At 45.0% G+C, this 20086-nt stretch overlaps 1 protein-coding gene across 8 annotated transcripts in view; it reads right to left on the reverse strand.

Annotated features, from left to right (window-relative positions):
• The window catches only part of Mbnl2 (muscleblind like splicing regulator 2), a 152756-nt gene that overhangs the window by 84846 nt on the left and 47824 nt on the right, over window positions 1-20086 (reverse strand). For all 8 annotated transcript variants that reach the window (XM_057786214.1, XM_057786217.1, XM_057786213.1 and 5 more), the window contains exon 2: window positions 18445-19060. In XM_057786214.1, the coding sequence (XP_057642197.1) occupies window positions 18445-18618 (174 nt within the window). In that variant the 5' untranslated portion in view covers window positions 18619-19060. The remainder of the gene's footprint in view (window positions 1-18444; window positions 19061-20086) is intronic.

Below are 20086 nucleotides of genomic sequence, written 5' to 3' on the forward strand. Positions count from 1 at the left end.
CTTTACAAACACAATAGAGTTATTATAAAAAACATACGTAGTTATAGCTACATGCGTTTTATATTTTAAATACAAACAGATCATAGTGCATGAAATAACACAGCAAACCCTTTATTTTTTTCTAAGTAATATCTTTTGGCATTTTTTTCTGGCCACATAAGTACACATAAGTATGCTGTAAATTACAGATAGATACACAAATTGATATATAAAAGCAGAAAAATTTGATGTTGTGATGTGGAATTCCCCTCTGTATACTGTGAATACCATTGGTTAATAAAGAAACTGTCTTAGGCCTGCTCAGGGAATAGAGGTAGGCGGGAAAAACTAAACTGAATGCTGGGAGAAAGGAGGCAGAGTCAGGAGAAGCCATGGAGCCACCACCGGAGACAGATGTGCTGAAACTTTGTTGGTAGGCAACAGCCTCGTGGTGATACACAGATTAATGCAGATGGGGTAAATTAATATGTAAGAGTTAGCCAATAGGAAGCTAGAGCTAATGGGCCAAGCAGTGATTTAGATAATATAGTTTCCGTGTGATTATTTTGGTTATGGGCGGCCTGCTGCTACACTGTCGTGATATTGGCGAGCCGTGTTTTGTCTAGTCTCTCTTTGGTCTGCTTCATGAGTCAGCTATGTGACGGTGTCCATTTCTCACTGTTCCATCCCACTGCATGAACATCCACACGCTGCCTCTTTGTAGACACATACATGTATTTCTCTAGACGTGAAATGGATGAACTGAAAAGAAAGAATGTTGAATGATATAATGTGTTTACAATATTTTCCTACTAGCATAAACCAGCTCCTACTTCCTGAAAGCATAAGTCCACAATTCCATAGGAAACTGGAAGACTCCATTTAACACAGCATATTAATGGTCTTCACACTTTATTCAGAGCATAGGAAAGCAGAGAGAAGACGTTACTAGACAGTGAATATATATATATATATTTAAATAGAAGTAGCTAACATGTAGTACTCTAAGGGACCCAAGCTTCCAACATGGTGAAATCTGGAATCACCTGAAACATTAAGGTGAGCACCTGATTTCCAACCCCGCCCTCTCATTTCTTAGGATGGGAACTGTAATTCTCATCTTTCCCCAATGCTTTTCCCTCAACCATACAGGCACACTGCGAGTTCTTTGCGTTAGGGTTTCCATCAGAGAGTGCAGGATGACAGGGCATCCACATCAACTCAGAACGACCTTGGGCATCCAATCTGGAGGATGAACTCTCTGGTGCCAGTTAGGTTAGTGTTTGCAATGTGGAGAAGAAGCTTCCACAGCAAGGACCTACAACCTATCCTGCCTCTTTTGCTGCAATCAGGAGGGATATTAGTATTCCTCCCCACTGTAACAGAGACTTGGTGGATCTTCTGAGCACACACTGCTGTCCTATGAACAGAAACCTTGCTGGTTTCTGGACATGAGAGTGGCCTGTGAACTTAGAAAGCAGCCCTGTGAAGAAGGAGATGGCCAATTTTTGTTGCACAGATGGGAAGAGAGTATGAGTTGACTTGCTGACAAGTCAGAATCATCCTGGTTTGGTGTGACTTCACATCAAGTACGGAATCTTTTAGGTGAGGTTAGTACTTAAGATATCCTTATGTTTTGATCTTGTGGCTGCCTTCCTTCCAGGTGCCTGCCCTCGAGGAACTTCTATTTTAGGAGCAGGAGATACTGTCTAAGATATAGATTCATTAATTAACTCAGAAAAGCATTACTGAGTCAAATCCCTGATTTAGTTAGGGTTTTTACTGCTGTGAAGAGTGGCCATGACCACAGCAACTCATAAGAAAAACATTTAACTGGGGCTTGCTTATAGTTCAGAAGTTCAGTCTATGATCATCATGGCAGGAAGCACACAGGCAGCCATGGTGCTAGAGAAGGAGCTGAGAGTTCTACATTTGGATCTGCAGATAGCAGGAAGCGAGCATTTGAAACTCTATGGAGCCCATTCCTAATCAAACCACACAATCCCCGTTTGTGACTTCCATCCACAGAGCTGAGGTTTGGTTGTTGCTTTATTTTATTTTGGTTTGATTTAATTTAACATCTTCCAGAATTGTATGAAGAATCACATGTAATACATCAAAAAGGCTCCACCCAGCCCAGTACATCTCGTATCTACTCAGCAAGAGACAGCTATAATTATCAATTCTTTCTTTGCCTGTTCTCTCCTTTCCAGAATGATTTTATTTATCTGCATGGTTACTTATTTGTTTGACTGCTTATTTATGTGATCATTCATTCATTCATTCATTCATTATTGAGACTATAGCATTATAGCATTTTCTTTGGATGTGGTTTTTAGTACTACAGCTTCTGGGGAAGACACACAGAGCCACAGTTTCTCAAAATGGGAGCCAATCGAAGCATGGGGCAGAGGCTCTGCCTCCTCCGTGAACCACCACACGTCCATTGAGCAGCATCTCATTCTGCACTACTGCCTAATGGGCCGAGGGTGGTACTCACCAACATTACTCTTTCAGTGGATGATGGGACAGGGAGACATGGAAGATGCTGGAGAGAAAAAGTGGAGTGGCTGTGGACACGTGACCTCGTAAGATCTCTGCATTGCCCTTGAATTCATTTCTATCCTATTCCACCAGTGAAGTCCAACGAGACATCTTCCCTGCTTCCTCAAGCCAGAGTTCCCTATCCCCCATCCACGGGCCTCTCTAGCACACTCTCTCCTCACTGATAACCCTCCTGGTACCCACCACCCTCTCTGACAGTCACTTGATACCCATCTCCATGTCTTGTCACACTGTCTGCAGCTTGCGGCAATCTCGCTGCGGTACCTTTTATCCACAGACAGAACCTGGCACACATCAGGCCCGCAGCCAATTCCCACTGGATCATGAACACACAGGTAAGAACTCGGAAAGCCAGCAGGGCAAAGGCCCTGAGATAAGGCTTGGGCAGAAAATGAATTGGTGGAAGAAATAAAAAATCAACCCTGACCTTCAAATAACTCATATTCAACGGAACAGGAGCCCAGAAGCAGACAGAGCCCCAGGACGGGCTTCCTTTTCCCATCAGAGAAAATGAAATTGGACCCTTGTCCGCTGAAATCCATTTATCTGTCTCTTCATCCAGTTTGTGTCCAACCAATTAAGTGAAGCCACTGTTTAAATGGCAGTGAGTTTAGTTCACATCACAGTTAACCTTTCCAGCTCTGTGCCTTCATACAGCATTTCAGACCAACGTTCTAGAACTCATCTGTCGGTTCAGCTTTCCTCATTTTCTAGTATGTGGATTGAGATTCCCGAATAGACCAGCTCAACTAAAAATAGCATTTGTTCCTCTTAACAGAACCCTTGGCAGCTAGCTACAAATTTAAATGGTAAAAGAAACCTTTTGATAGCATCATTTCTACCGCCTTATTCAACCATAATTCTATTAATGATGAATCAGAGATGGGCCAAAAATAGATACATGCAACCTTCTATAGCCAGTTAATATATTAAGCATCATGTCGCTCAGCTCCTATTATGAAAAAAAAAAGTTCCTCTGGTTGGAGGTGGGTGGTTTCATTAAATTCTTTTTATAAAAAGCACCTTGAAAAAACTTCCTGATAGTCAAACACCAATCTTATTCTTTTCCCTCGTGTATATATGATTTAAAGGTTAATAAGTAATTAGGAAGAACTCCCATCCCCAAATTACCAATTAACGTGCCATCATTTTCATTAAAAAATGTGATTAATTATATTGTTGCACCAATGTCTTGAACCGGCTAATAAAAAGTTACCTAGAGCAGTTCTAAGTCTTTCAGGGACAAAGAAATGACTCAAAAACCAATCTCTTCCTAAAACCACGATTTGAGAGATCACACAAAGGAACGGAAATGAGAGTCTCAATTAGTTAGCGTGCATGGCCTCTGACAGGGTTCCATGGTTTCTCTTACATCTGAGTCATTATTACTAAGCAAACCTAATAAGATATCTTGGCAGATGTTTCATGTGGAAGTATGGCAAATCATAGTTCCTTGGTTCCTGTAACATGAAACAGCTTGTTTATAAGTGAGATCAAGCTCTTAAATGATCCAGATATGTTTCGTCCGTTTCCTAGGAGACCACGAGTGCAGAGTTCTGACTGAAGCCCATTCTGCATTAAACTCTGTTCTATACCTTAAATGCTGGCGTGAGTTACAGGTTAAATACTCACAGGATTTCAAAGTTGAAGAGTTCACGAAGCAACTTGTACCACCAGCCCCAAAACTTGTCCACATAGAACCATCTTTAACAATGTTGCAGGTTCCCTTGCTGCTTTCCCAACACTGCCTGCCTGGACCAAAAGTATTCCTAATGGTCGCATGGTGGCTCAGCTGTAATGGGTGCATGGGGCTCAGCTGTAAGGGTGCATGGTGGCTCAGCTGTAATGGGCACATGGGGGCTCAGCTGTAATGGGTGCATCGTGGCTCAGCTGTAAGGGTACATGGTGGCTTAGCAGAACGGCTGGCTGATGTTTGATAAACATTAGGACTGTACCAGTCACGGCTCAACGCCATTTTGATATACAGCAATCTCTAATGAGAATCTTTGTCAGGATTGAAACAATGTGGTTTGAGGAACCACACAATCAACTCTCACACAAACCATTTTCTGATGCATGGCGCAGATATTTACTGGTTGCTGGGCAACCAAATATTTCAACACTGACACCAGAGGAAATATGTACTGCCAAGCTGGGATTGGTCACTTTAGCAATTAGCTCTGCATGGAATTGTCTCCTCGCACCCCCCCCCCCCCCCCGCAGTAGAACGAACTTAAAAAGACACTTGAACCAAAAATCAATCCCAGGCATCTACTTGAGCAGTTCCTGAGACCAGGACTTTCAGCCCTGAGGCACGCTCATCCACTTCCTTCCCATATTGAGCAAAGATGTATCTATCTTACTACAGATCTTTGGTTCCATTCCTCCTAAGATGCCAGCTCTAAGTATCTGGAGTGAGCTCTCATGTTTTCTGATTCTTCCTTTCTCTGGGGTAAGCATATGCGGCACAGCCCATCATACCACACATGGTCTCACAGTGACTGTTCTCCCTTCTTGACGAATGATACCATTGTTTCTTCAGACTGTTCGTGGCCAGGACTTGAGGCTGCTGGTTTAGCATTGCAGCCAGTGATTTCCAGGCAGTAACTGAGGCTGACACAGGAATAAGATGTTAAGGGCTGTGGGCAGGTGCTTGGACTCTTTGTTGTTGTTGCTAACGTTGACTTCGGAAATGCTGTATTTGGGCTAACATAGCTATGTGTTTTATCTGAACCTTGGAAGGCAAACGGAAGCATCCAGCAGGATATACACAATGGACTTATATGCAATGGAAGTGGTTTCAGAGTTTGCGATGAGAACATATCCTTGCTAAATCCGGCCATGCACTGAAATCACCGGGGGAACCACATGTAAACAGAGTCCTGGACTTCATTTCTGGATCTGGCCAATAGGCAGCAACAGCATTGGGGGAGGCTACTGACATGGAATCCATGCATGAAGACCGATCTTTTAGCTCAGCTGAAATCTACTCCATCCATTAAGTTATCTTCCAGGTCCGTTTTTTGATGACTGTTGCGGCTAATGTATCTATCTTTTCCCTTGAAGGCCCGCTGCTAATGATGTGTATCCAATAGTCTGACACACAACAATTAACTGTCGACAAGGTTTCCAGTCTGTGTAAAACCCCAGCAGATCAATGGGCTCCATCGCTTTGGGTGCAGGCCTCTCACCTGATACAATGTGGTCACCACCCACCCTGTAGGTGTTGCGAGAAGGGCCCAAACAAGAGGGGCCTCAGACTGTGATGTGGCCTAGCATCACTGTACCATGAGTCTATGATTAATGACTGTGTGTTGAGTCAGGATCAATTCCAATTTTAAATGTCAAATTCGAAGAAAGGATGTTCACAGGAGATAAAAGTCAATGTAATAAAGTTGGAAATACAGAAACGGAACAAGATACATGAGGAAAGTACCCCCCCCAAAGGCAGTAGTTGTGTGCTCAAGTTGTGCCTTTTCTCACGTATGACATGCAGAAACTAAACCAAAGGCCATGTTCGTATTGAAGTCAGGTGGAACCTTAAAAACACCAAAAGACCAGGGAAACACTCAGCACAGGATGGCACAGCGCCGCTCCATGAAGAGCTGGTGTTAGAGACGGAAGAAAATGCACATATAAGAAAATAAACAGTGGTGTTGAAATACATTTTAACGCTGTAGCTCTCGAGCTGGTGTTAGGATAACAGGATAAAGGATTATGAACATAAAGTACTTGAATTACTTAGGCTTGAGTGAATGACAGACACATTGGTATATACAGCCTTGTACCTTCTGAACAGGAAATGCGTTCCTTCTCGGGTGTCGTGTGTCATGAGCAAACATCAATTTTAATCTGCACCAAAACCACTTGAGTGTGTTTCTCAAGTAAAAGATGCAAGCTTCTTATCGTCATGATGAAATGTTAGAAATTAATAGTGAGACTGGAAAGGGAAAATGCCCCAGATGGCTTGCATAGTTTAGAAACACCTGTATAAGCAAGACCGAGAAAAAAATATCACAAATTTGAGAATGTTATCTAACCAAAGTCTGTGAGGTATCGCCAAAGATGCTTTATATAGTAGACATGGTTTAAATAATAAATAATAGAATGCAGTAAATGTTTCAAATAATAATGGTTGGGCAGGACTATGAGTTCTACTTAGAACGGGGCAGGGGGCAAATAAGGAAAGAAAACAACAAGGATAGAATTAAATTTTAAAATCTTAAGAAGAACAAATACATCTTTTCTAGAATTGATAATTAAAACCAAACACAAATTCTTCACAAAATATAAACATCTCCTTGGGGGAAAAAGCCACAGATAGTATTTAGAAACAACATTGACTTAGAAGAGCAAAATTAATTCTTTTGGGTGATAAAAGTTGAAACCTTGAGAAAACAATAATTGTAGAAGATTTGTAAACCAAGATGAACTTAATGAAAAGTTCTAGAAAAAAATAAAGAAATTCAATTATTTATCAAAAAGTTATCTGAACTGGAAGCACAGACATCTGGAGATCTGGGAAGAACATCAAGTGACTGAGGGAAAAATTTTGATCCTGGCTATAATCTTCTAAAAATGGGTTTGAAGCTGGGCGGTGGTGTCACACACCTTTAATCCCAGCACCTGGGAGGCAAAGGCAGGCATAGCTCTGTGCGAGGCCAGCCTGGTCTACAAGAGTTAGTTCCAGAACAGGTTCCAAAGCTACAGAGAAACCCTGTCTCGAAACCTCCCCCCACCAAAAAAAAAAAAAAAAAAAAAAAAGTTTGAGATACAATAAACATAATCTAGGTTTTTATTTATGATTAAATTGGAAATTCTGAGAAATAAAAAAATCAAGTAGACACCAGCATGGTGACAAACACCATTAATTCCAGGACTCAGGAGGCAGAGGCAGGCGGATCCCTAAGGTCGTCAACAGCCTGGTCTCCAAGCAAGTTCCAGTATAGCCAGGGCTACACAGAGAAACCCTGTCTAGAAAACAGGAAGGGAGGAAGGAATAAAAACCCCAACAAGTAGAACTTCCTGTTTAAAGCATTTAAGGAAGCCGCTGTAGGATGGATCGGGTTAAGAGCTTTCATTGTTCTCACAGGCAACCCACACTGGGTTCCCAGCTCTCACGGGGGCAGTCTGCAACCAGCCGTGTCTCTAGTCCAGCGCTCTCTCTGCAGACACACACACATACACCCAGAAACAGAATAAACAAACTTTTAAGATGTGCAAAAAGTGCTCAGAAAAGAGTTAATACAATTCCAAATGATCTCATGCTCCGACCAAGGAGGGACTGAAAACAACAGAAGGCTTCACGTACAACAAGCACATTGAGCCTATGATCAAAGGAAGATTGTGATGGACACACAGTGAGATTTAAGTCTGCTGAGATATAAATCACATTCTCCAGGGCTCTGCCGCTGATACTCAGCGTCTGGGCGAACGTGGAGACCACTTCTTTAGAGACCACCGAGGACAAGGTGAGCAGGAGGGACATAAAATTTTGCGAAAACCCAGGAGAGAGCATAAAATGAACCCTGGTGTGCACCCCCAAAACAGTATGAGTCTACACACATCTGGCTTGCATCTGCCGCCACCACCCAGCCAGGGGCACTGCCATGGACTTAAAGATCCAAAGATCCCCATACCAGCTTTTTGTCGGCAATGTCTTCGCAACTTCCCCAGGAGCAAGGCAAACCAGGGCCCGCTACCCCTGCATTCAAATCCCAGTGCCAGACAGAAAATGTAAAGTCCTACCTGGTTTGGTGCCTACTTACTGTTCCCAGGCATTAGTAAAGACTTCCATCCCATCCTGGCCACTTTCTTGTTTCTGTACCTGGAAAGCCCCTCTTCCCCAGGCATTCTCCTCCTCTCAGGGTCAGAGCTGCCAAAGCAGCACCCTGCAGGCAGCACCAGAGCATCTTTTCCTGCATAAAGTTGCCCCTAACATCACGACACTGCTTCAACTGGAATGCCCTGCTTCTTTCCCATCGCGGCAGCAGGTAGGAAACACGAGTATATTTTTGTAAGGGGAGGAAACCTATATCCCATTTACTTGCATATTGCCCCAAATAGAATGACAACCCATGAGGTCAGCAAACTAATTCCCCACGCCTGGCTCAAGGGCACTCACACTGTGGCCACAGTATCTCAGGAATGAATGGTGCCTTTGAGAAGTTATGGTTATTTTCTTTGTTAAAAAGTAAACCGAGGGACAATAAAAGCTTAAAGAGTTTATTTGAACAAAGACCAATTCAGTGGCTGCGCGCTTCGGATTGGTGGCACTTGGGCTCCCTTTTGCTTTCCATGAGGCCCTGAGAAGGGGTAGCTGGTGCTAAGGTTTGCGAATCAAACAAAGTCAAGGTCACACGAGGCTCGACTGTCGCGTCTGCTCAGCAGCTCTCGGGGCCTGGCGTCCATTTCACCCCAGTCTGATCTTGTGCCGCTGCTCTCGTTATTTCTCCAAAAACCGTGAACTCCAGGAGAACAATGTCCCCGGCTTTTGTTCAGGAACAGAACACAGGACTTGGCACAAAGCAGGGGCGGAATGTTTGTTTGTAGACCACTTAAATGAATGCAGGTGTCTCACATTCCCCAGGAAGCGGAGTTTGTTCCTGGCCTCACATTCCGCTTAGAACACTCTGGCTTGACTGGAACTCCTCATTAGGAATGCTGCTACCCGGTGCTTTCCAGATGTTGCGGCTTCGGTGGAGCTGGGCGCCCAGTGGGAATGGAAGCAGGGCTCTGTGAAGCAGGAGCCTTCGACAAAGCCCGCAGATGGCTAATTTTAGATCCCAAGCATCTGAGTCAGAGCCAAGTTTCATGGCACGTGTGGAAAGGACCTCTCTAGTGCCATTAATGATTTCTCCTAAGGGCTAGGAGCATTTGAGGTTCTGCTTCATATGAGATTTGAGCCTGAACTGGGTAGATATTTAATAACAACATACAGACACCGTATTCACCAAGTGAGCTTCCTAGTTTTTAAAATGATGGTAAATGTATCTTACGGTGGGGTGGGGATGCAGGTGCCTGCACACATTGGTGGATGAGAAAGTCTGAGATCAAGCACCAAGTGTCACGTCTCAACCTTTGAGCTTATTCATTAATTTATTTTGAGACAGGACTGAGTCGCCAGTCAGTCTAGTAAACTCCTGCCAATGAATGAATGAACAGAATGGCCCTGTCTCCATCGCCCCTGTTTAGGATCATACATGCCTTAACATCACAGCTGTCTTTCCATGGGTGCTGGGAACTGAACGCAGGTTCTCGTTCTTGCACAGGAAGCTGTGCACCCACCGGGCCATCTCCCCGGCTCTGGACTATCCGTGTGACTTAAGCAGCCAATGACACTCTTCCAGTCAAAAGTCACACGCACCATTCTTGTTTAAAAGGCATGTTCTGGGAAGATGATCATAACTTCAGTGAGGTTTTGAAAAGCCAGAAGTTGACGCTCCTGATTTAACTTGGAAGGATTTTCTAGTCCACCGTCCCCTGGAGATCATCGTCAGGAAGGCTCAAGGTTCAGTCTGGGTGGACAGTCTCAGTTTGTCAGGAAATGGTCTTGTCCGCCACATCGCTCCAATGCTAGCCGGTCGGGCAGGATGGCAAAGAAACAGGCCAACACCTACTCACTCCCCACTCGCTAATCCGAAAGGTCAACACTCAAGGGGAGGATCAGTCCTCAGAGAATTGGTGCCGCCCTGGCCAGGACATTGCTGAGAACGAGTAACACTCACTGCACCGTAATCTCTGAGCCGGAAGGAACCGAATCAAACCAAGTAGAAAGAATTTGCGACTTACCCTTGGTAGGGTCAGTTCACATGAAAATTGTGAGCTAGTGGAAGTTCATTGTTGGCATAGCCCCTGCTGAGCCAGCCTGCCCTCCACAGCTCCAGGGTTGTGCCCCCTGACATGGTGTGGAGTTAGCCTTGTCTGACAAACACATTCCATGTCCCAGGGTCTCCGCAGTGAAGGGAGGGGCCTAGGGGCGTCTCCATTTTAAAATGGAAGTTTGCTTGTTTGATGGGTCACACTGGCCTTATTGGCTGACAGAAAAATGCCCAAGGAACTTCTAAGCATGGAGCTTAGTGAGGATTTTGAAAAACGAACAGAACACTGCAGCATGTATGTCATGAAAGAGAAGGCTTACGGTCGGGACACTTCATTTCAGCGCAGGCTGTACGGAACGGCTTATCCCGGCCCTTGCATCTATGGGGCAGTGCTCTTTAATAGGAGCTGACCATGGACAAAGAACTTCTGCTCTTTCTTTTGCCCAGGCAGGGCACTAAAGAAAACAAAAACAAAAATAAAGTCATCTAAAGATAATGACTCTATAAAAGAAAAGAGAATTGTGGTAATTAGGGAAACAAAAAGAAAACCTCAGACTTTAAAAACATAACTTCTGAACTGACTCTAACTTCATAGGAAAAGCAGAGGTCAATGTTCTGGTTTCAGAGCTGACTGGTGAAGAGTCCTTGTCAAACACCAGCCTCAGTCTATAACGAGCTGGAGGAACTGTAGAGGCCACCATGGTGGTCCAAAAGGCCCCTCCCTGACCCCCACCCCAGTGTGTGCATTACTGAGAATCAAACCTAGGGCATCCCATGTGCTGTGTGGGCATTCTACCACTGAGTCACAAATCCAGCTCAATCCATGCATTTTAGTGGCTTTTAACTGACATTTGTAACAAAACAAGTTTCCATGTGTCCTGCCTGTTGGGACGGCTACAAGGGCTGAACATGACCCACAAGTGTCTTGGAATGTCAACCAAACAGTCCTACTATGCAGACCCCCGGGGCTCGTATTTACCATAAACTACAGGGGAAGCTGGGAAGCAGATAGCTGGAAAGGTGATCTGAATTTTATCTTAACAGTCCTAAGTTTAAGATTTCAGGATATATTTCTTTATGTATTTCTGCATGCAATAGCTGCCAGGTATGGGATAGAAGAATGAGATCCCTATCTCAGGGTTTTACCTCCTAGTGGAGAAAAAAAAAAGACAAACAGAAAACACAATGTAAGGGTAAGTTCTGAGAAGGCTTTGTGGGTGGGCTGTGATATTTGAGTTAATGCCACACTAAAATGAAGAACGATCCCAGGCAAGCAGAAGAGCTGATGAAGAGGTCTTGCAGACCAGGCTCTTGTGACTGGAGAATGCTCAGGGAAGAGTGACCAGTCTACTGGGCCAGACATACCGCACCGTTCAGATCGTGTGGACGGAAGGCACAGAGCACAGTGTCAGCTGACTTCAGAGGATGAGCAAGGCAGTCTGCTGAGTGAGGCGGAACACATCCTCCACCCTGGCCTGTTAGGACTCCAGCGCCTAGGATTAGCTCACGGATTGCCACGTGTAACCAGACCGCTGGTTCTTCAAGGCACCTGGATCACAGCACAGCAACAACAGCTGTCCCTTCCCGGGTGGCAGCTGTCATCTTCAGAGACTGTGTGTTCTGCAGCCAACGTCCGCACGTTCTATCAACTGTCCAGTCTCCGTAGCACTGAGAACGGAAACACTGGTGTGTGTCATCTCTCTGGTTTCATTTCAGTTGGCGGTGAATGACCAAGAATGAGTGAGTGAGTGAATGAATGAATGAATGAATGAGCGAACGATTGAGCCCTTGGTATGTGTGGTGAATGGATATCATACGTTCATTGGATACGAAAATGCCTAGATTTCCAAGTCCTTCTATGAAATGGTGTATGTATAGTATGTGCACATCAAGCACCCACGTCACTTTCTAATACTGACATTCTATACTTATATATACTCATTCCTGGCATGCCCCAAATATCTCGTGGAATGCAAATGTTAGTTAGGCACACACCTGTGACATTGTGTTGATCAGGGAATGACAAGGTCTAAAAGTCTGCATGGGTTCAGTTCAGAAGCATTTCAAACTTTCCACCCCATGGTTACTTGAATGCCCCTATGGCTAAGGCAGGCTGCGGCAATTAGACTTGAATTAGAAGACTGTGTTTGTTTGATTCTGGGACAGGGTATGTCACACAGGCTAGCTTCGAACTCATTATGCGTCCCAAGCTGTCTTTAAATTTGCAACAATCTTCCTGCCTTGGGCTCTCAATTCTTCAATTACAGCATTCAGGAGGCAGAGGCAGGAGAATCTCTATGAGTTCTAAGCCAGCCTGGCCTACAGAGTAAGTTCTATTCAGTCAGACCCTGTCTTTAAAAAAAACAACAACAAAACAAAGAAAAATATTGCATGTAGCTTGCTTTTTCCTAATAATTCTCTCGTGTAATTTTAAAAATTTCTAGTATATAAACATGTTTATTCCTGGGGGCTTCCAAATAAAAAATTTTCACTTCAAAGTACTAAACTTACTAAATATGAATACAGTTAAGATAGTAGGAATTCTAAAATTTACTCCAACGGTGTATTCCACAAGCAGAGTTGAGAGGGAGGAGTGGACAATATCAGCTTTGGGGTCACACCTACCTGAAGCCAGGTCCTTTCTCCACCATTTAGAAGTTTGGTGGTCACAAACAAAATGTTTAAATTTTTGAATCTATGCCTACGCATATCACACTGATTTAACCTATTTGTCTAGCAAGGTCATTAGAAGGTACAAAAGTGGGCCATTGCCAGCACCGTCTGACTGCAATGATGACTACTGAAAACTTTAAATGTCTGAGATTGCATTTGTAATCCAGATCAAAAGTAGGTACATGGTTTACAAAATACCCAAGTTAATTACTGCAAATAATTAGCCTCAATTTAACCAGCCAGCAGCAATTCAAGCACTTGAGCTTCAGGTCAAAGCCAATTATATATTTTGACATAAATTTCTCTTTTCATTCTGAAATGCTTACCCCAAAATTGTAAGCCTAAATTGTAGCTTACTGTACCATCAGGTTGCTTCTTACAAGTACCCCACTAAATAACGAGACCCCTTTCTCTCATCTGAGCATTTAGAAAGAATCGGAAGTAGGAAAAGGCAGGCGTGACAACATCCCACGCAGGTGGAAAGAGCAAATGGGTCATCCGTTTATCAGTGGAGCCTTGTTCTTCCACAGTCACGCCTGTCTGGAAGTTCCTGCTTTTAAACGCTGCTGTGTTACCTGCATTAGGGCAACAGTCCACGGTCTACAGGCTAAGTATCGTACAGCTTTCCAGTGCCCATTGACGGAGTACATACCCAAAGTGGAACCCACCCCATACAATCATACACAGCAACCCTGTCCGAGAAGTTGGCATGCTTTTGCGATGAACGTTTCCTACCACTCGACATCTATTATACACGACACCATTCTAGGCTCCGGGGTACCGCAGCAATCTTAGCAGACGCTGTGGTGATATTTTGTTTGTGATCTAACAAACAGACCTTGCCTAAGGATCAGAGTGCAGAGCTAAGTCACTAGTTAGCCACAGAGGCCAGGCAGTGGTGCTACACACCTTTAATCCCAGCACTCAGGAGATAGAGGCAGACAGATCTCTGTGAGTTCAAGGCCACACTGGGCTACACTAGATTGATCCAGTCTAGAAGAGAAACAGAGTTGGGGGGGGGTTTCTCACTTTTAATCCCAGTACTTGGGAGTCACAGGCTTTAAATCCCGACACATAGGGAGGTGGAGACAGGAAGGGATATAGCTGCTCGCAGAGAGGAATAGAGGTGGGAGGACAGTGGTGGCGCACGCCTTTAATCCCAGCACTCGGGAGGCAGAGGCAGGCGGATCTCTGTGAGTTCGAGACCAGCCTGGTCTACAAGAGCTAGTTCCAGGACAGGCTCCAAAACCACAGAGAAACCCTGTCTCGAAAAAGAAAAAAGAAAAAAAGAAGGTGGGAGGAGACAGGAGCTCAAGACATTCAGTCTGAGGACTAGAGACAGGATAGATACCCCATCCTGTCTGAGGAATTCATAGAGGGAAGAACTACTTGCTGGCTGCTCTGCTTCTTTGATCTTTCAGCTTTCACTCCCTACTCTCTGACTCCAGGCTTTTATTATTAAAACCAATTAGACACAAGCCTCATCCTAATGCAGCTTCGATTCCCATAGAAGAGAGGAAGCGGGTGGGTGAGATGCCAGTAAACAAGACGGTGTCATGGAGCCCAGAAGGCCTAGGGAGCGGGAGTGGCACCCCAGATCTGGTGGAACTGTCAGAGAGCACCACTAATAACTGCCAGGCTTTAGAGAAGCTGCTGAAGGACATGGGAGGACAAACTGCTCACAGAACTGAAGCAAGAAGACCCAAGCAGGGGCTGGAGAGATGGCTCAGCGGTTAAGAGCATTGCCTGCTCTTCCAAAGGTCCTGAGTTCAATTCCCAGCAACCACATGGTGGCTCACAACCATTTGTAATGAGGTCTGGTGCCCTCTTCTGGCCTGCAGACATACACACACAGAGAACACTGTATACATAATAAATAAATAAACAATCTTTAAAAAAAAAAAAAAAAAAGAAGACCCAAGCAGAGCAAAGGGAGAAACCAACAGCCCAGAAGCAAAGCCTGCTGGGTATGCTGAGAGGAAAGTGAAGACCTAGGTGGCCAGAGTAGCAGACAGCAGTCAGAGAGGCTGGTGTAGGATGCTGACATGTCACTGGACCAGCCAGTTATCTTCCAGGAGGTGAAGAGTCACTCAAAGGCCCTGTACTGGGAGAAGCAACTTCCAGCTGGGCTGCCAGAGCATCACACAGTCTTCCCTGGAACTAGAACTTGTGTGCATGTGTCTGTGGGGTGTACGTGTGTGCACGCATGTGTGCGTGTGTGTGCATGTGTGTGCGCGTGTGTGCATGCACTTGAGGGATGCAAGCGTGCGTGTGTAACTTGACATTTTAGCTAGGCTGGCTGTCAAGTGAGCCCCAGGGATCTGCCTGTCTCTGTCTTCCTAAAGCTGAGGTTACACAACCACAGGGCCATACATGGGCTTGGCTTTCACATGGGTGCTGGAGATGTGAACTTAGCACTGTAGAGACAGCCATTTCCCCAGCCCATTAACTAACTTTTATTTATAAAGGTAATAACTAAGGTTCTAAAACTTGTCTAAACAGTTTTCTCAAGTACTCTGAGAATATTTTCAACCAAAATTAGCAAAACTAGTTTTAACAGTTGGTTTCCCTTTTAAAGGCTGGATTCAACTGTTAAGAAAACTGAAACCCTTAGTCTCAATAAACATTAGAGTTAATTCATGTATTTCTTTCCAGATGTTCCTGTTTGCAAAGTAGTCCAGATGAATTCCTGACAGTTACAAGGAAAGGAATCTGAACAGGAAATCCCTGAACATGGCGACCACGAGGGAAAGCATCTCAGGGACTACAGAGATGGGATCAGTTTGGTCAAGGTCAAGGCCCTGGCCACAGATCGACTCTGCCTGTGCAACAGTCTTGTCCGGCTCGGCCTCTGTGAAGTCACCTGAACTTGTGGAACAGTGTTCCAGAACGTAAGCTGTCCTGGAAATCGCTGATGTAATGTCAGTTCACAACTGGACTGGAACTTTCAGACACAACCCCAGCAGCCCGCACCCTCTTCTCACCAGCTGCAGCCAGGGAACAGCGGGACAATGCACGTATGGACACCACTGTCAGAAGCGTGACTTGCTTTTCCTAAACAGCTTTTATTAAAGCATTTTTATGCGTCCCGCATACCTTCCAAACACCTCGGCAAACAGTTTTTCAACACCCACAAATTTGTTTTAGCGTGTACTTATAAAAAGTTTAACCATATGTGCAAATATAACAACATGAAAAAAAAAAGATGTGTGGTCCCTTTATTGACACAGCAGCAGAGATTCCTCTCTGTCACAAATACTCCCATAGTGTTCATAAAACATCTTTTAGCAGATGGCATCAAAATCGCGAATCTTATTATTATTATATTTTGATGTTACGACTGATTTGTAGGACGGAGGAGCTACCGCCTCCATTCAAGGCCATCAGCAGCAGCAGTCATAGGACACTTGCGGAAGGGAGACAAAGGGCGGTGCTACTTCCTGACATCCTCAGCCCTGGTAGGGACACAGATGTGGGGAGTGGGGCGGAACCTTGTGAGGTAAGAACAGCATCAACTCTAACTGGAGTCAAGGGGATAAAGTAACATTTCTGTAAAGATGTGGGGCCGAGCCCAGGGACAGTCGCTGAAGGCTGTTACAGGCAGCTTCACAGAGAGTGCCATCTTGTTTAATAGACAGTTTGGATATTCTTCACCACAAATGCTTTAGGATAGAAGTATTTCAAACTTTTTTTTTTCGAGATTTGAAACCTTATTTTTTTTCCCTAATTTTGACTCTAACTCATCCCATGAAGTCAGATGTAGAATCCCCTACTGGTGGAATTACAGCCGTGCTTTAAAAGCCTCTTCCTTTGGCGGTCTGAATAAGGGAAGATCAACCTGTGTTAAATGAAAGAGACACGTGGCTTCGGGGGATTAGTCTCATCATTTTTTTGTGCTACCACTTCTCGTAGCTGTAAGCTGTGTGGCCTGTGGTAGGGACCTAAACAACGCCGCAGAGTAAGCATGCCAGCACCCCAGTGGTGGCGCCCGCCTCTGCCATTGCCATCTGTATATGCTCTCTCTGCTGTGGAGGACCTGAAGTCAGCCAATCGTAAACAAGCCAGGGAGCGCAGGGTGGAGGATGAGCAGGTGTTCAGACTGAGGCCCAACTTCCCCTTGTGCTGGGTCGGCAGCCTTCACATTCTTTATAGCTTGTTAACGACATAGATAACATCCCGTGCAAACTAAAGCCCAGGCTGGGGCCTCCACCAGGCTGCCCTTTTATTTCATTATTTTTTTCACCAGAATTCTATGTGCAAGCTCAGTTCTTGACAAGGGCCTTACAAACTGAACTATTTTTTGAGCTGGTTTGAGACATAATTTTTGACATACGATTTAATCACCTCAAACACTTGAGAATGGGGTCGGGCCACTTCCGTGGCTTCTCAGGTAGGGTGCCGAGAGCATGAGAAACACGTTTGGAGTTTTTCACAGGCAGAAACATTAGGTGGTATGTCTTAACCTTCTCCAGTACGGCAACACCATTGTGCACGTAAGACTACCTGAGCCTATCTGGGATTCAGCAGTGTAGTTTTAGGGCTGCAGTAAGCCTCAAAGAGAGTTAGCTAAATCACCCCACATCTGCCAAGTAGAATTTGTCACTGGAATCTTTCATTTCTTCAAACCCAAATTCTACCAAACCCATTATGAACTTGGGATAGGCAAGCCTCCTGAAACGTTCCCTGTCAGGCAGGAGCCAGCTCTCTGGTAAGGCCCCCTGTGGAAGTGCGCTGTCTTAGTCCTGTGTGGCGCACGTCTTTCTTCCTGCACCACAATTATTTGCCGCTGTGCCCTACTTTACCGCCAGACATGAGCTCATCAAGAGGACATCGGAACCACACCGAGCTCTTTGATGGCATTCCTGACAGACAGTAGGCCCTCCGAGAACACAGTACTGAGTGTGCACTCAGTAATTTCTGCTAGCCATAAAGCATTTTAAGAGAGACAATGAAAGCCCTCTCCAGAAGCATTTTAGGAAGGCTCTGGTTGAGAAGGAAAGCCAAAGGAGAGAGACTGTTTGAGATGTGAGTCACAGTGAAGGGCACGTGGAAGTGACAGGTGTGGCTTCTTCACCTTTATGTAACCCAGAGAAGAACAAACATGACTAGAACATTTACTTCAGTTGTCAATAGCTTGGCTTTTGTGTGAAATCCTTGGGTACCTGAGTGCCATCCCAAACCAGAGATTTACAACCATGTATTTTTAATGTCAACATAGATGGGTAAAAAAATTCATGTATGCCTGGTACGAGTAAGTTTGGGCGACAGCACAACACACACCTCCCAGCAGCCATCACAAAGAAAACAACCAAAGTGAACGGCAAACTCTACAGCGCGCAATGCCAAGTGTCCCCTTTGCAAGCCCAACTCAGCCTGGAGGTGCACGTAAGTAAAATGATTGTCTTACCTTGAGGGAATCAAAGCAGGCGATTACTCTTCCGTTTTCAACCTGGCAACTTTTTGGGGGGTGAGCGAATTTGCATTCTTCGTCGGAGCGTGAGCATGTTCCTCTCTGGTACTGTCTGCAGACTTCCAGGGTCAGCCACTTGGTGTCTCTCACTGGGGCAACGTTCAAGGCCATGATGAGAAGGACTTTCGATTCTGTTCCTTTCTGTTAAATGATGAAATCGATCCAAGTCTCAATGACCCCCAAAGTACTACTGTGGAAACTCCCACATGTAAGTCTGAAGGAAAGTAATGAATTCCTTAATGAAGTCCAATCCAGGGAACAGGGAAGAGACAGCTTATCAGCAGGCGGTCATTCGCCGATCAATAGGCCCCACTGGAAGACTGCGAGCCACAAGCCAAGCGTGCTCACTGTCATCTCTGGCTCCCAGGCTTCTAGCCTCCTGGCTCTTTTGCTGATACACCTCTCCTTGATAAAGTGACTTTGATGCAATGGCGCTCGTTGGGAAGATATCAGTTCTGATGCTCCCAGTTCCGGGGGATGCTGGAAAACACGCCACTCAGATCTTCGTCTTTGGGCAAGATGGTGTTTTCCGTTCCTTTGTCCTTTTTAAACTCTGAAATGACAGGATTAGACAAGTTAGATGACTTCATCCACTCCCAGGGTCAGGGTAAAGCACGTCTGACGAAAACCAACCATCCCATCGAGCAAACAAAAAAACCCCACAGGAAGTGAACACTAGTGTCCGGAGAGCTCCGCCAGCAGAAGTGATGCCGCAAAGCACCTTTAAATCACTAACCTGCAAAACCTAAGACATGGACTTGCATCTGGGCTCAGAGGCATCAAACACTTGAACTGTCTACTAAGCTCGGAGCTAGAATTCGTGAAAGTATAGGCTAGACCTCTGAGCTTTCCTGAGTACCATGAGGGAAGGGAAGAAGAAGGAAGGGGAGGAGGGGGAGGAGGAGGGGGCAGAGGCGAGGAAGGCATCCTAGAAGCACAACTGTGCTGCAGGATGATCTAGGCAGCAGTCCAAGAGTCAGGAGTGACTCAAACAGATGAGTGTGGCAGGCACAATAATTAGGCCCTCTGAAACAATTCAATCTAATGTGCTTAATCACCACACAGTGTATTAGTATTGTCCTTCCCAATTAATTTCACATTTAGGCCATTGATTTTATTGTTGGGAATGGTATAAACAACTGTATGGATGTGTCTCTCCTACGAAATGGAGATGATATTATTTTGGATAAAGCATGGGTTCCCTATTCCGCGAGTTCTTTCGAGTTTATCGAGATGTGATGCTGGAGTAGGTAAATGGGACCTCCTGAACTCCGGAACCGGGCTCTCTGAACTCCGAATACTTTTACTTCTGCTGTTTGCTTGGTGCCTGTCTTCCCTGCAGCCTGTTGTTAGGGAAGGGCAATGCTTTGTACCTGCTTCCCAGGTGCCTTGGTTCACGGTCTCTATTAGGATCTCAAGAAGTGCTTGTCGACCAATTGAGCTTAGAACAGGATGAATGCAAGTTAACTTGAATCAAGTTCAGCTAAGTTTTAATCGAGACACAACCTAACAGAATCCTCTCCAGGCTGGCAAGGCGGGTCAGCAGGTAAAGGCATTCGCTGCCAAGCGTCGTCTCTGG

Source organism: Chionomys nivalis, chromosome 12, assembly GCF_950005125.1.
Source record: "Chionomys nivalis chromosome 12, mChiNiv1.1, whole genome shotgun sequence".
NCBI lineage: Eukaryota > Metazoa > Chordata > Mammalia > Rodentia > Cricetidae > Chionomys > Chionomys nivalis.